Source organism: Cyprinus carpio, chromosome A23, assembly GCF_018340385.1.
Source record: "Cyprinus carpio isolate SPL01 chromosome A23, ASM1834038v1, whole genome shotgun sequence".
NCBI lineage: Eukaryota > Metazoa > Chordata > Actinopteri > Cypriniformes > Cyprinidae > Cyprinus > Cyprinus carpio.
In genome coordinates this window covers 20,636,208-20,651,207 of record NC_056594.1, presented here as the reverse complement: position 1 = coordinate 20,651,207, position 15,000 = coordinate 20,636,208, and the positions used below count along the sequence as shown (strand labels likewise).

The window sequence follows — 15,000 nt, the reverse complement described above, 5'->3', positions numbered from 1 at the left end:
GAGATCATACGGCAATCAGATTGAGATTAGACAGCGATCAGACAGCGATCACGGACTGAGATCAGCTGAGATCAGACTAAGATCAGACTAAGATCAGATACTAAGATCAGACTAAGATTCAATATTGATTGAGATCAGATTGAGATCAGATTGCTATCAGACGTGAGATCTAGGGACTAAGTTTTTAGAGACAAAGCTCAGACCACACTGAGATCAGATGCTGAGATCAGATTGGAGATTCAGATTGAGATCAGGATGAGAGCCAGACTGTAGATTCAGGACCAAGATGAGAACCAACCAGACTCGACCACAGATCAGATTGAGATCAGTTGTTAATCAGCTCACTGTCAGCTGTGTGCGATCTGCTCAAGGTGTTTCTGCAGATGAAGGTCTCTATCTCTCCATGCTTGCTTCTGACTCCAACCCCCTCCAATTCTGAGCCAATTCATCAATCTATCACACGACCGAGCCTAAGAGGCGAGTGGAACAGGAGAACGCTTGATCTTTCATGTGCCCCTGAGGTCCATGCAGCTTATGAGACAGGAGAGGGGGCGATGGCTTCGGGGTCTCACTTTGGTTATATACTGACAGCAGTGAGACTCAGGAAGAGGGACAGAGCGAAACGGACACCTGTGCCTGATCATCACAGAGAGAGAGGACAAGAGCAATATAAAAGTAAAAGAACATCAAGTCCAGACAGACAATATTAATTTTTACCTTTAACCATCCTAAAAACACACGCAGGCCGTTTACAGTCACCAAAACAATGTAGAAACATTACATTACAGTGATTGTGTCTCATGAATATGTATATTCATTATATTACTATTTTATACACTTTCTGTGCAAAAAATAAATAAAAAATTAATACTGAATAAAAAAGTTAATAGTTTTTAATATATCTATATAATACCAAACGTAAGTTTAATCAAATATTTTTGTAGTGTACTGTGGAAGTGCAATACAGCTTGATTCTCATTTATTAACTTCAATTGTATTTATTTAAATGTTTATATATCAATATTAATTATTAATTTAATTTAGTTTTTTTTTTTTTCACCAAATTATAGTTTATTTAAAGTTAAAAGGAATGCTCTTCACTATTTAAGTTTTACTTTGAATAAAACGCATGATATAGTCAGGATGTAAATAATTCTTATGATCTCAGTATTGATGGACAGGGCCTACCTCGGCCGCCGTGACCTTTGACCTTCCTGCTGGTTCGGCTGTGGCTGTAACGAGCTTGTAGGAGGCGTGCGGTGACCTGACGAGATGATGACAGCGCTGAGAGAGGAGACGACGGACAGGAGACGTGTCACGAGCGGGACACACGACTGATGAAGAGGAGCACCACCACCATCATCATCAGCAGCAGCAGCAAGCTCGGCCCTCTGACATCATCTCACTGCACCCACAACACAACACACACTGTGTATATATATAATCAATTATTATAATGGGTAATATGTTTGTGTGTGTGTGTGTGTGTATACGATTTTATCATATAATATATATAATTATATTTTTTATTAATAACATCTTTCGCATACTTCGACTTCAAGCAACCAGAACATATCAACAAACAGATGGAATTAACACCACACGTAAGTTTAGCTGCAATACCCATATTTACATTTACTTAAATCGTTACGTTCATATCACACTTATTTTGATTTTCATTATATCCCGCAAAAATACACCCTCGGGTTTCCCACTGGCAACCAGTAGCAGACACCCTAAAATGCCCTGTCTTGTGCCGGAAATGATATATACTAATGAACCTCTGACTCCCCAGTATTCTGTTCATATGTTCATTAAAATCATAACGGCATATAAAACAATTGTAACGTTGAGTTCTCCGTCAGAAAGCGTTCGGAATTAATCTCGCGGACGAAAGAGAGAAGATTATCCGTGGACTCTATGACGATCTTCCCACGTTCCTGCAGTTTGAAAGCTCCTCGTTCTAGAGTTCCCCCACGAGTTTTGAGGAGGTTTGATTTACCGTCTGAGTGCGTCGCGATGCTGCCCCGCGTCAAATCGCGCCGTGGCGGAAGCGGAATACACCTCATCAAACCCGCACAGGAAAAATGGACAAACACCACACCACATAAAGGAAATCAAAATAAATACACAAATACAGACTAAGACGCTTCTTCTGACAGCAGAGAGGTGGAAGATGGTGAAAGCCTGTAAATCAGGCTGGCAATAATTTGGACTGTTTTTTCCCGACGTCATACAAACAGAAACCATCATTTACTGTATTCCAGTGACAACACTAATATGATAAAGCTATAAAATACAAAAGACAGAAAGCCACCGAACTATGTGACTAACTAACCCTCCTTTACGAAAGGAAAAAAGTAACCCACTCTGAGTACGGAAAAGCAATTATAAAAAAAAAATATATAGAACATAATCACTGGATATAATAATTAAAAAAGGACCGAATGACGTGTGATTTTTATCCTCCGTATTTCTTTGCTCGGTCCGTGATCTTTAGTTTTCCCTTGGTTGTTTGAGTCTGTTTGATCGCTCTCTGAAACAGAAATCAAACTGAAATAACTCCACCCCATGTGAAGATCCGCGTTTAATAGATTATAAAATCATCTCTCAGCCCAATCAGAATCAACAAGAGCATGAAAGATTCGTTAGTGAACTAAAACTTAGTTTTTATTCGTCTTGTTTGCCATTGTGCAAAATTGTCTAAAAGAGTCTTAAATCAAGACAGACACAAGCCAGATATGATATCTTGTTTCCTGAAACAGCACCTGCCCAGAATGTGGTGGTTGTTTTAAGCGAGAAACTCACGGCCTTTTCATCACTTCCTATTATACACGTGCACCTCCCAGTTAAATGCGCTGTTCAGAAGTGCTGGGATCAGTAAGATTATATATATATAAAATCACCTTATGCATCATCAAGTCCGTATTTAATTTGATCAACAATTACAGTTAAAAATTCGTTGAAAATTTATTCTACTGTTAAAAAACAGCTGTTTTCTATGTGAAATATCTGGTTAGAAGTGTAATTTATGTCTGTGATGTGCAGCTGTATTTTCTCAGCATCATTTACTCCAGTCTTCATGTGTAACATGATATTTACAGAAATCATTCTAATATGTGGATTTATTATCAGTGCTGGAAATGTTTTTTTGGAACCCTGTGATATTTTTTTTTTCAGGTTTCTTTGATGATTTAAAAAAAGTTCAAAAGAACAGCAGTTATTCAAAATAGAAACCGTTTGTTTACAATGTAAGCCTTTACAATCACCTTTTATCCAATTAACCCCATCCTTGCCTGCATTAAAAGTAGTAATTTCTTCAACAAAAAAAAAAAAACACTTTTAAATAGTTAGGCCAGATTTTGGTCAGAATTTCTATTTTAAGCAAAATGGCGTTTGAGTTTCTTTAAATACCCATTATTATTGATAACTTGGAAAAAGTATCAACAGGTTACCTAAATAAAATAAATAAGCACCCACAACTGTGTTAAACATTGCCTAATAATTCAAGAAATGTTTCTTGAGCAGCAAACCACCACATTATTATGATTTCTAGAAGATCATGTGACACTGAAGACTGGAGTTAATGATTGCTGAAAATACAGCCTGAGCTATCACCAGAACATACATTACAGTTTAACAGATAATTCACACAGAAAACCAGCTATGCTTTACATTAGAATCATATTGCATGTAATTTTTTCTGTATTTCTGATCAAATAACCATGCATAGCCTTGATGAGCAGAACACCATGATGACCTGCCTCTTTAAAAACGTGATGAAAATCTGACTGATCCCAAAACGCTTGAAAGTCAGTTTTTAAACACTAATTTAGATACCAATTTTAAAACCAATCAGTTGTATTGGCAACACAGGTAACTTGGTTAAAATTCAAGTAGTTGACACTAAGGTACACACCCCAACCACATTAATTAAAGTGGCTCTTCAAAATTGCCTCTGTAATGGAAACGACCCTGCTTTGAAATGATGCTGTATTATAAAAACACACAAATTTAAAAACTAAAAACTGAAGCGGAATGTCTTAATCAGGTCTCCATTCAAACACACAACCACACACACAAACAGGAATCTGGATGTAACGTGTTTATGAGGAAATAAAACACTGGAATGCAACTGAAGGAATGTTAACGGAGACGATGTCCTCACCACCACACACACACACACACCCACACAACACCACAAGACCCCCACACACCCACCCCACCCTCCCCCCCCCCCCCCCTCCGCCCTCCCACACACCCCCACCCCCCCCCACACCACACCCCCCACCCCCCCCCCCCTCCCTACCTCCCCCCCCCACACCCCCCACCCCCAAACACACACCCCCCCACCCCCCCCCCCCCCCCCACACCCCTCCCCCCCCCCTCCCCCCACAAACACCCACACCCACACCCCCCACCCACACCACTCTCCCACCCCCCCGCACCCACCCCGACGCCCACCCCATCCCCCCCCTCACACCACACTCCCCCCCACCCCCCCCCCCCCCACCCCCACCCACCCCCACACCCCCACACACCCCCCCCACCCCCCACACCCCCCCCCCACCCACCACACCCCCCCCCACACCATCCCCCTCCCCCCCCCCCCACACCCCCCCACCCCCCCAACAACCCCCACTCCCCCCCCCCCTTCTCCACCCCCCCCACCCCCCCTCACCCCCCCCCCCCACCCCACCCCCCCCCCCCCTTCCCCCACCCCCACCCCCCCCACCCCCCCCCCCCACACCCCCCACCCCCCAAACCCCCCCCACCCTCCCCCCCCCCCCCACCCCCCCCCCCCCCCCCAACTCCCCCCACCCACCCCCTCCCCCCCCCACCCCCCCAACTCCCCCCCCCACCCCCCCCCCCCCCACTCCCCACCCCCCCCACCCCACCCCCCACCCCCCCTCCCCCCCCCCCCCCCCCCCCCACCCCCCACCCCCTAACCCCCCCCCCCCCTTCCTTCCCCCCCCCCCCCTCCCCCCCACACTTCACCCCCCCCCCACCCTACCCCCCCCACCCGCCACATCACCCCCCCCCCCTCCCCCCCCCCCATACCCCACACCCACCCACACTCCCATCCCCCCCCTTCCCCCCCCCCCCCCCCACCCCCCACCCCACACACCCCACCCTACCCCATCCCCCCCCCACCCCCCCCCCCCCCCCCCCCACCCCAACCCCCCCCCCCCCCCCACCCCCCCACCCCACCCCCCCCCCCCCATCCCCCCCCCCCCCCCCCCCATCCACCCAACCACCCCTCCACCCCCCCCCCCCTCCCACCCCCCCCCCCCCCCCCCCCCACACTACCCCCCCCCCCCACCCTCCACCCCCCCCCCCACCCCCACCCCCCCCCCCCCCCCCCCCCTCCACACCCCCCCACCACCCACCCCCAACCACCCCTCCTTCACCCCACCCCCCCCCACCCCCCCCCCCCCACCCCCCCACACCCCCATACCCTCCCCCCCACCCTCCCCCCCCCCACCCCCCCCCCCCCCCACCCCCCCACCCCCCCCCCCCACCCCCCCCCCCCCTACCCCTCCCCCCCCCCCCACCCCCCCTCACACCCACACACCTCCCACACACCCCCTCCCCCCCCCCCCCCCACACACCCCCCCCCCCCATCACCCACTCCACCCACCCCCCCCCCCTCCCACCACACCCAACCCCCCCCCCCACCCCCCCCCTCCCCCACCCCCCCCCCCCCCACCCCCCCCACCCCCCCCCCACCCACCCATCCCCCAATCTCCCCCCCACCCCACCCTCACCCCCCCCCCCCCCCCCCCCCACACACACACCCCCCCCCCCCCCCCTGAACCACCCCCCCCCACCCCCCCAAACCCCCCCCCCACCCCCCCCCCCCCCCCCCCCCCTTCCCCCCCTCCCCCCCCCACCCCCCCCCCCCCCCCCCCTCCCCCCTTCCCCCCCTCCCCCCCCCCCCCCCCCTCACCCCCCCACCAACCCCCACCCAGCCCCCCCCCCCTCCCCCAATGCCCCTCCCCCACCCCCCCCACTTTAGTCCCCCCCCCCCCCCCCCCCCACCCCCTCCCCCCCCTCCAACTCATCCCCCCATTATCCCCCCACCCCCCCCCCACCCCCCCCCCCCCCCCCCCACCCCCCCCAAACCCCCGATCCGCCCCCCCAACTTCCCCCCCCCCCCCCTCCCCCCCCCCCCCTTCTCCCCCCCCCCTCACCCCCCTTCCCACCCCACGGCCCCGCCCCCCACCCCCCCCTACCCCTCCCAAACCGTGTACCCCCCCCACCCCCCACCGCGACCCCCCCCCCCCCCCCCTACCCCCCACCCTCACCCCCCCCATGTCCCCCACCCCCCCCCCCCCCCAAGCCCCCCCCCCCAGCAAAACACCTCCAACCCCACCCCCCCCCTGACGTGGACCCCCACTCCACCACCCTTCTTACCCCCCCCCCCCCAGAACTCCCCCACAGCCGACCCACCCACTATGTCACCACCCCCCCCCCCCAACCCCCCCCTCCCCTGTTCCTCCTCCCCCACCACTTCACCCCCCCCCACCCCCCCCCCCCAAAACCCCCCCCACCCCCCCCACCCCACCCCCCCCCAAACCACCCTTCCCCCCCCCCCCCCCCCCCCCCCCCCCTCCCCACATCCCCCCCCCACCCTCCCACCAACCCCCCCCACCCCCCCCGCCAGACCCCCCCCCACCCCCTATGTCCCCCCCCCCCCCGGTCCCATAGGCCACCTCCCACCACCCACCCCATCCCAACCCCACCCCCCCCCCCCCCCCCCCCCCCCATCCCCCCCCCCCCCGCTCCCCCACCTCCCCCCCCCACCCCCCCCCCCCCTCCCACCCCTTCCCCCCCACCCCCCCTCCCCCACCCCCCTCCCCCCCCCCATTCCACCCGCCCACCCCCTACCCCCCCCTTCCTCCCCAACCACTCTCCCCCCCCAACCCCCCCCCCCCCCACACACTTCCACCCCCCCCCCCCCCCCCCCCCCCCCCCCCCCCCTCCTTTCCCCTCCCCCTCCCCCCTCCCCCCCACCCCCCCCCTGTCCCCCCCCCACCCCCCCTCCCCCCTCCCAAACCCCCCACCCCCCCCACCCCCCCCCCCCCCCCATCCCCCCCCCACACCATCCACCCCCCCCTCCCCCCCCACCCACCCCCACCCTCTCCACACCCCCTCCTCCCACCCCCCCCCCCCTCCCCATCCCCCCCCCCCCCCACCCCACCCCCCCCCCTCCCCCCCCCCCCACCCAATCCCCAATTAAAAACCCCCCTAAACTGTTGACACTCCACCCATCCCCACCCCCCACCCCCCCATTGCACCCCCCCACTGATACCCATAACCCCCTCCCCCCTCCCCCCCCCCCCCCCCCCCCTTACACCCCCACACCCCCCCCCCCATATTAACCTCCCCCCCCCCCTCCCCCCCTCCCCCACCCCAACCCCTTCCCCTCCCACCCCCCCCCACCCCCCCCCCCCCTTCCTGTCAACATCGGACCCCCAATATGAATACCCCCCCCCCCACCCCCCCCCCCTCACCTCCCCCCCCAGCCCCCCACCCCACACCCCCCACCCCCACCCCCCCTCCCCAATTCCCCCCCCCCCCCCACCCCCCACCCCCCAACCAATCCCCCCCCCCCCCACCCCACCACCCCACCAAACCCCCCCCCCCCCCCCCCCTCCACCCCCCCCCCCCCCCCTCCCACCCCCTCCACCCCCCCCCCACCCCACACCCCCCCCACCCCTCCCCACCACCCCCACCACCCCAATCCCAACCCCCCCCTTCACCCCACCCCCCCCTCCCCCCCCCCCCCACTCCACCCCCCCCCCCCCCCACCCCCCCCCCCCCCCCCAACCCCCACCCCCCCACCCCCCCCCCCCCCCCCACCCCCCCCCCCCCCCCACCCCCCCCCCCCCCCCCCCCCCCCCCCCTCTTCCCCCCAACTACCGTCCCCCACCCCCCCCCCCCCCCCTAGCACCCCACACCCCTCCCGCTCACACCCCCCCCAAACCCCACCCCCCACACCCCCCCCCCCCCCCCCCACCCCCCCACCCCCCACCCCACCCAACCCCCCCCCCACACCCCCTCCAGCAACCCCACCCAACTCTCCACCCCCCCCCCAACCCAACAAAATACCCCCCCCCCCCCTTCCCCCCCACCCCCCCCTCCCCCTTCCTCCCCCCCCCCCCCCCACCCCTCATCCCACCCCCCCCACCACACACCCCACCACCCAACAACCACCCCGCCACCCCCCGTCACACACCCCCACCCCCCTCACACCCACCACCCCCCCAACCTCCCCCTCACCCCCATCCCCACCCCCCCCCTACCAACCCCTTACCCCCCCCCCCCCCTCCACCTACACCCCCCCCTACCCCCCCCCCCCCCCCCTTCACCCACACCCCCCCACCCCAAATACCCCCCCACAACCCTCACCCCCTCCACCCCCCCTCCCTCACCACCCCACCCCACCCCCCCCTCCCCCCCCTCAACCCCCCCCTCCCACCCCCCCCACATCCCTCCCACCCCCCCCCCCACCCCACACACCCCCACCACCCCCCCCTCCCCCACCAACCCACCCCCCCCCCCCCCCCCCCCCTCTCCCACCCCCTCACCCCTTCACCCCTCCCCCACCCCCCCCCCCCCCCCACCCCCCCCACCCCCCCCACCCCCCCCCCCCCCCACCACCCCCATCCCCCCCCCCCCCCGCAACACCCCCCCCCCCACCCCAGTTCCCCCCAATCACCCTCACCCCCCTTCCCCCCCCCCCCCCCCCCCCCCCTTGCCCCCATTTTCCACCCCCCCCACACCCCCCCCCCCCCCCCCCCCCCCCCCCCCTCCCCACCCCCCCCCCCCCCCCCCCCCCCCCCCTCACCCCCCCCCCCCCTCACTCCCCCCCCCCCCCCCCCCCCCCCCCCCCCCCCCCCCACCTCCCCCCCCCCCCCCTCCCTCCCCACCTCCCCCCCCCCCCCCCCCCCCCCCCCTTCCCCCCCACCCCCCCCCACCCCCCCCCCCCCCCTCCCCCTCCACCCCCCACACCCCCCCCCCCTCACCCTCCTTCCCACCACTCCCACCCCTTTCCTCACCCCCCCCACACACACCACCCCACCACACCACACAAAACTCCCCCCCCGCCCCTCCCACCCCCTCCTCCCATTCCTCGTCTCTCGCACTCCAGCCACCCACCCACTACCAACTTCCCCTACCCTGCCCAACCCCCCCACCACCCCACACCCCCCCACCACCTACACTCTCCACAACTTCCCCCCCCTACCCCTTCACCCTCACCCACCCCCACAGCCCGCCCCCCCCCCACCCCTCACCCATACTCCCCAACCCCCCCCCACCCCCCCACCCACACCACCCACAACCCCCCCCCAATTCCCACATCCCCCACTCTCCCCCCCCCCCACCCCCCCCCCAACAACACTACCCCCACCACCTCCCCATTCCACACCCCCTCCCCTCCATCACCCCCCTCATCTCCAACCCCCTTCACCCCCCCATTATCAACATCCCCCCTCCCCTCCACACACACCACCCTTGGAATCCACCACTCCACAACCACCCACCCTCCCCAACCCCCCAACCCTCCCCCCCCTCACCTCCTCTCCACTCAAGTTTACGCCACCCCCACATACTCAACACATCTTAGCTACCTCCTCCACCCCCTCCAACACCCTAACACCTCCACCATCTCCCACCCCCCCACCTCCCCCTCGCCCCCCACCCACCCACTCCCCCTCACACAACCCACCACACTTTTCAACCACACCTCACACCCCGACCAACCACCACCCCACAACCCGCCCATCACCCCCCACAGCCAATAACCCCTCCCCCCCATGCGAACACCTCTCTACCCCCGGCAAACACCCACCCATCCAAGACTTTAGACCCCCCCCACACCCAGTCTACACCCTCCCCACTACCAGTTCGTGTGTCCAACCCCCACCCACCCACCCCCCCCTCATCCTAGTTGTGTGGTGTGGTGATCTGAGGTGTGTGAGTGGTGTCACCTTGTGTCTGATGTTGTGTGTGTGTGTGTGTGTGTGTGTGTCTTCCACCTCCCCCCCTGTGTCACCCCCTTGTGCGCCCCCACACTTGTGTTGTCTTGTTTACTGACCCTCCCGTCGCTCATCCCCCTCTGTTCCAAACACCCCCTGTACTCACAACAGTTCCTCCTTCAAAACTACAAACACAACACTGGTACTAAATCACCTTATCCCATGACATTAAAACACTCCTACTGCACAACCACCCAATACATCAATCAGAACCCCAAGTTAACCTTTGAGTTTTTTTATTTTTTTACCTCCCCCCTAAAATTACCCACACACCCACCCACCTCTCCCCTGTGTGGACTCAACTCCATCAACATTATATCCTAACTACCATTAAACTGGGACCCGTACACTACCAACTGTACCAACCCCAACACACATTACTTAGGCAGTTACCCGGTAACTTACCTACTTCAAAAACACTCCATTCCCACCACCACCATTTCTTCCAAAACCCTTCACTCCTATCTCACTCTCCTCCACCCATCCCCTACAGAAATAATACCACCCTACTAAATCACCATAAACGATACACATCATTTCACCCAATAAACACATTTAATTAAACAGAACAGTGAACATGCCCCCAAACCCAACTGCATGGCTACTCTGCATGAGACACCCCTCCCTACTCCTACCCTTCCCATCCTTCCCTCTCGAGGCCCCCTCCACACGAGACGAATCGCCACTCTTGACAACTCCAAAAAAAAAACAGTCCCACACCATTCACTGAGGACAAACTCGATAAACCAATACTCCCACAGACAAACATCCAACTCCCCCATCTCCACACCACTTTTACATATTAAAACAAATTCCATGACCCCTCCCATCCCCACTTCTCAACCACTTACTGAAAACCCTCACACCCCCCTCTGAGTGATCCAGTTACCAAACACCTAAATCTCCCCTCACAACCACCCCCACCCAACTCATCCCCCCACACCAACAATACCAACAATGTTTATTTAGTGAGCTGTACTATAGAAGCCATATTCCTAACAAACCAATACCCCCCTCACACCACTACCTCTCCAACTTCTCCCCCCCTGTATTAAAAATAAGAAACCCTCCCATACCCACAAAACAGACAACTACCGTGAACACACACCCTCCCCACACCAGCCCCCAGGAAGTGCCGCCTGTGTGTCTATCCACTGTCCACATTGGCCTTCCCTTCTCCCTCCCCCCCCTAACCCCACCCCCACCCACCCTAACCCCCTCCCCCCCACCCCACACCCACCCCCCCCTCCTTCCCCCGCCACTACACTCCATCAACCTCTCCCACTCCCATTCCCACCCCCTCCCCCACCACCCCCATGGTCCTCTCCCCCCCTCTACATTCCCTGCCAAGACACCAACACAGGTACGCACCCCCCCCCATCCAAGGTCAAACTCCCGCTCCTACCCACCCCCCCGTCCAACTCCTTCAGGGGAGCTTGGATCCACCCACACACACACACCTCCACACACTACAACACCACACCCTCTTGTACCCCTAACACTCAACACACACACACCCCTCCCATCCTCATCCGCCCCACACCTCGTCTCTCTCTCTCCCACACCACAAAGCACACACCCACACACACACACACTACACAAAAAGGACACAAACAATCCTCCCACACATCCCGTCTCCCACACACACTGCTCCCACTCACACACACACACACACAACACAACCCTCCCTCCACCTAACACAGCAACAACAACACTCTCTCTCCTCTCACCTACACACACCCCCTCACCCACACCACCCAACCCACCTACTACTCACACACACTCCACACCTATCACTCTCTCTCATTCTGCTCGTCTCACACACACCACCCCACACACACACAACACTCCCACCTCTACACACACCACTCCCATTACTCTCCTACTCTCTCTCACACACCACCCACACACCCTCTCTCACTCTCTCTCTCCTCTCACAGACAATCCCACACTTACTCAACACCCTCTCTCACAACAACTCCCCACCACCACCCCACACAAACTTCCACTCCCCTCGCATTCGCCCACACCCCACCCCTTCCCTCTCCCTCTCTCTCACACACACAAACTCTACTCACACCCTCTCACACACCACAACACACACACTCTCTCTCCCTCTCACCCCACCCACACACTTCACACACCACCCTCCTCCACTACACACCTCTCTCTCTCCGCTCACAACACCACACACCCACACACTCCACTCTCTCCTCACACCCAAACACACCCACACAAGCCGCCACCACCACTCTCACCCTCCTTCACACCCACACATCACCCACACACCCCCACACCCCACCACCTCGCACCCTCTCTCTCTCTCACACCCACCCCACAACCGCCACACACCGCACTCTCCATCCTCTCTCCCACACACACACACACACCCAACTCACACACAACCCAACCCTATACCCCCCTCTCACAACCCCACCCACACACAACACAAACCCCAACTTCCACCACACCAAACACTCCTTTACACCCCACACACACTCACAAACACACCACCCACACACTCTCCTTCTCCCCACATACTCACAACCACACACAACACCACACTTCACTAGCACCTCCCCCACCACACACCACATCACTTCCAACACCCCCTCTCTCCACACCTCTCAAACACCCACACCACACCCCACTCTCTCTCTCTCTCCACCCACCCAAAATCACCACGCTCTCTCTCTCTCCCTCACTCACAGAAACCCCCACACAATTCACACCGCTCTCATCCCCATCTCTACCACACACAACCACAACACACACAACACTCTACAACCCCTCTCTCTCACTCACACAACCCCCAACACCCTCTCTCCCATCACCAACACCACCACCCACCCAACGACTCCTCCTCTCCCTCTCACACACCCCACTCACCACTCTCTCTCTCTCACACTCACACACAAACACCTCCACCCACACACACACCCCTCAGCTCCCTCCTCCAATCTCCCAACACACACACACACACCCACCCTCGCCTCCCCCTCTCCCACACAAAAACCCACACACCACACACCTCCAGCTCTAACACCCACCAACCCCCCTCCCCCTCTCCTCACACACCACCACACCCACCAACACCACACACACACTCTCTCTCCCTCCACACACACCCCCACACACACACACACAACCACTCAACACACCGTTCTCCCCCTCTCTCTACTCTCCCTCACAACACACACACACACACACAAAAACCCACCCAAACACCATTCTATGACGAAGGCTTACTCATCGGTTTGTAAGGAAAACACAGTGTTCCCAAACAGATGTTCCACCAAACACATCACGGACAGCAGCTGAGGAAACAGATGTTCCACCAAACACATCTACACTGACACTCAAATATTTGACTGCATTATTTGATCAAAAAATACAGTAAAACAGTGAAATATTATTAGAATGTTAAACAGCTGTTTTCTGTGTGAATCTCTGTTAAAGTGTAATTTATTTCTGTGATGGTGCAGCTGTATTTTCAGACATCATTACACTCCAGTCCCTTTCAGTGTCCCACATGATCTTCACGAAATCAATCTAATATGATGATCTGCTGCTCACAGAAACATTTCTGATTAGTATCAATGTGTGAACACAGGTTGTGCCTGCACAATATTTTTTTGTGGAAACTGTGATACTTTTTATTTTTCAGGATTCACAGATGAATAGAAAGTTCTATTTTCTAACGTTATAAATGCCTTTACTGTCACTTTTGATCAATTTAATAGATCACTGATGAATAAAATGACTAAGGAATGTTGTTTGTTTTTATTTCTGTTTTGTGTGTGTCTGCTGTTTGTCCAGCAGAGGTCAGACTCATGACGCTGAGGATCATTCATTAGTTCACATGCTGATGAAACACGTATAAATGACTGAATGGAGACTGAAGAGATGATGAAAGAGTGTGAGAGCTCCAGCAGCGAGTGAGTGTTTTCTTTACTACACACTGATGATGATCTCCTCTCGAATGAAGCACAGAGAGACCAGCTGCAACTATCAAAACACAGCAGAGACGCTGGACACACACACATATACTCTCACACACACTCTCTCTCTCACACAAACACACACACACACAAACACACACACATACTCTCACACTCTCTCACACACACACACACACACACACACCCAACACTCACACCACACACACACACACACACACACACACACACACACACCCACACAATTCCACATAACACCTCCCATTCTCTCTCTTTCACACACACACATCTCCTCTCTCACCACACACACAACACACACACTTCAACTCACACACACCACACACCCACACCGACACTCTCTCTCTCACACACACACATACACACACTCAGCCACACACACACACACACACTCACACACACACACACACTCAGACACACACACACACACACACACACACACACACACACACACACATATACTCTCACATTCTCTCTCTTTCACACACACACACTCTCTTCTCTCACACAAACACCACACACACACACTCACTCACACACACAAACACACACACTCTCTCTCTCTCACACACACCATACACACACATACACACACACATACTCTCACATTCTCTCCTCTTTCAAACCCTACACACTCTCTCTCTCTCCACAACACACACACACACACACACTCTCTCTCACACACACCCACACACACACACACACAGACACACACCACACACCACATACACCTCTCACACTCTCTCTTTTTCACACACACTCCTCCTCTCTCACACACACAACCACACACACACACACACACTCTCTCTCTCTCACACACACTCGCACACACACACACACACACACTCTGGATCATTCAGAGAGAGGCTCGAGGTCATATCTGCTCTTAAATAGACAGAGAGGAGGAGAGATCATGGAGGACCGCGGTCAGATTACTGGGGCGAGTCAGACGCCTGTCAGAGAACCAGAGCAGGACG

General features: G+C 57.5%; 1 protein-coding gene and 1 pseudogene across 1 annotated transcript; both read left to right on the top strand.

The window, feature by feature from the left end:
• Positions 1-4,566: 4,566 nt before the first annotated feature.
• On the top strand, positions 4,567-5,702 carry LOC122135174 (leucine-rich repeat extensin-like protein 3; the record flags this gene model as incomplete). The annotated part of the gene is made up of 2 exons (XM_042713937.1): positions 4,567-5,395; positions 5,590-5,702. Coding segments are annotated over 2 exons (942 nt in total), but the record flags the coding sequence as incomplete, so codon positions are not given.
• Positions 5,703-7,723: 2,021 nt separating this feature from the next.
• Positions 7,724-15,000, top strand: part of LOC122135144 — a 17,625-nt pseudogene continuing 10,348 nt past the window's right edge.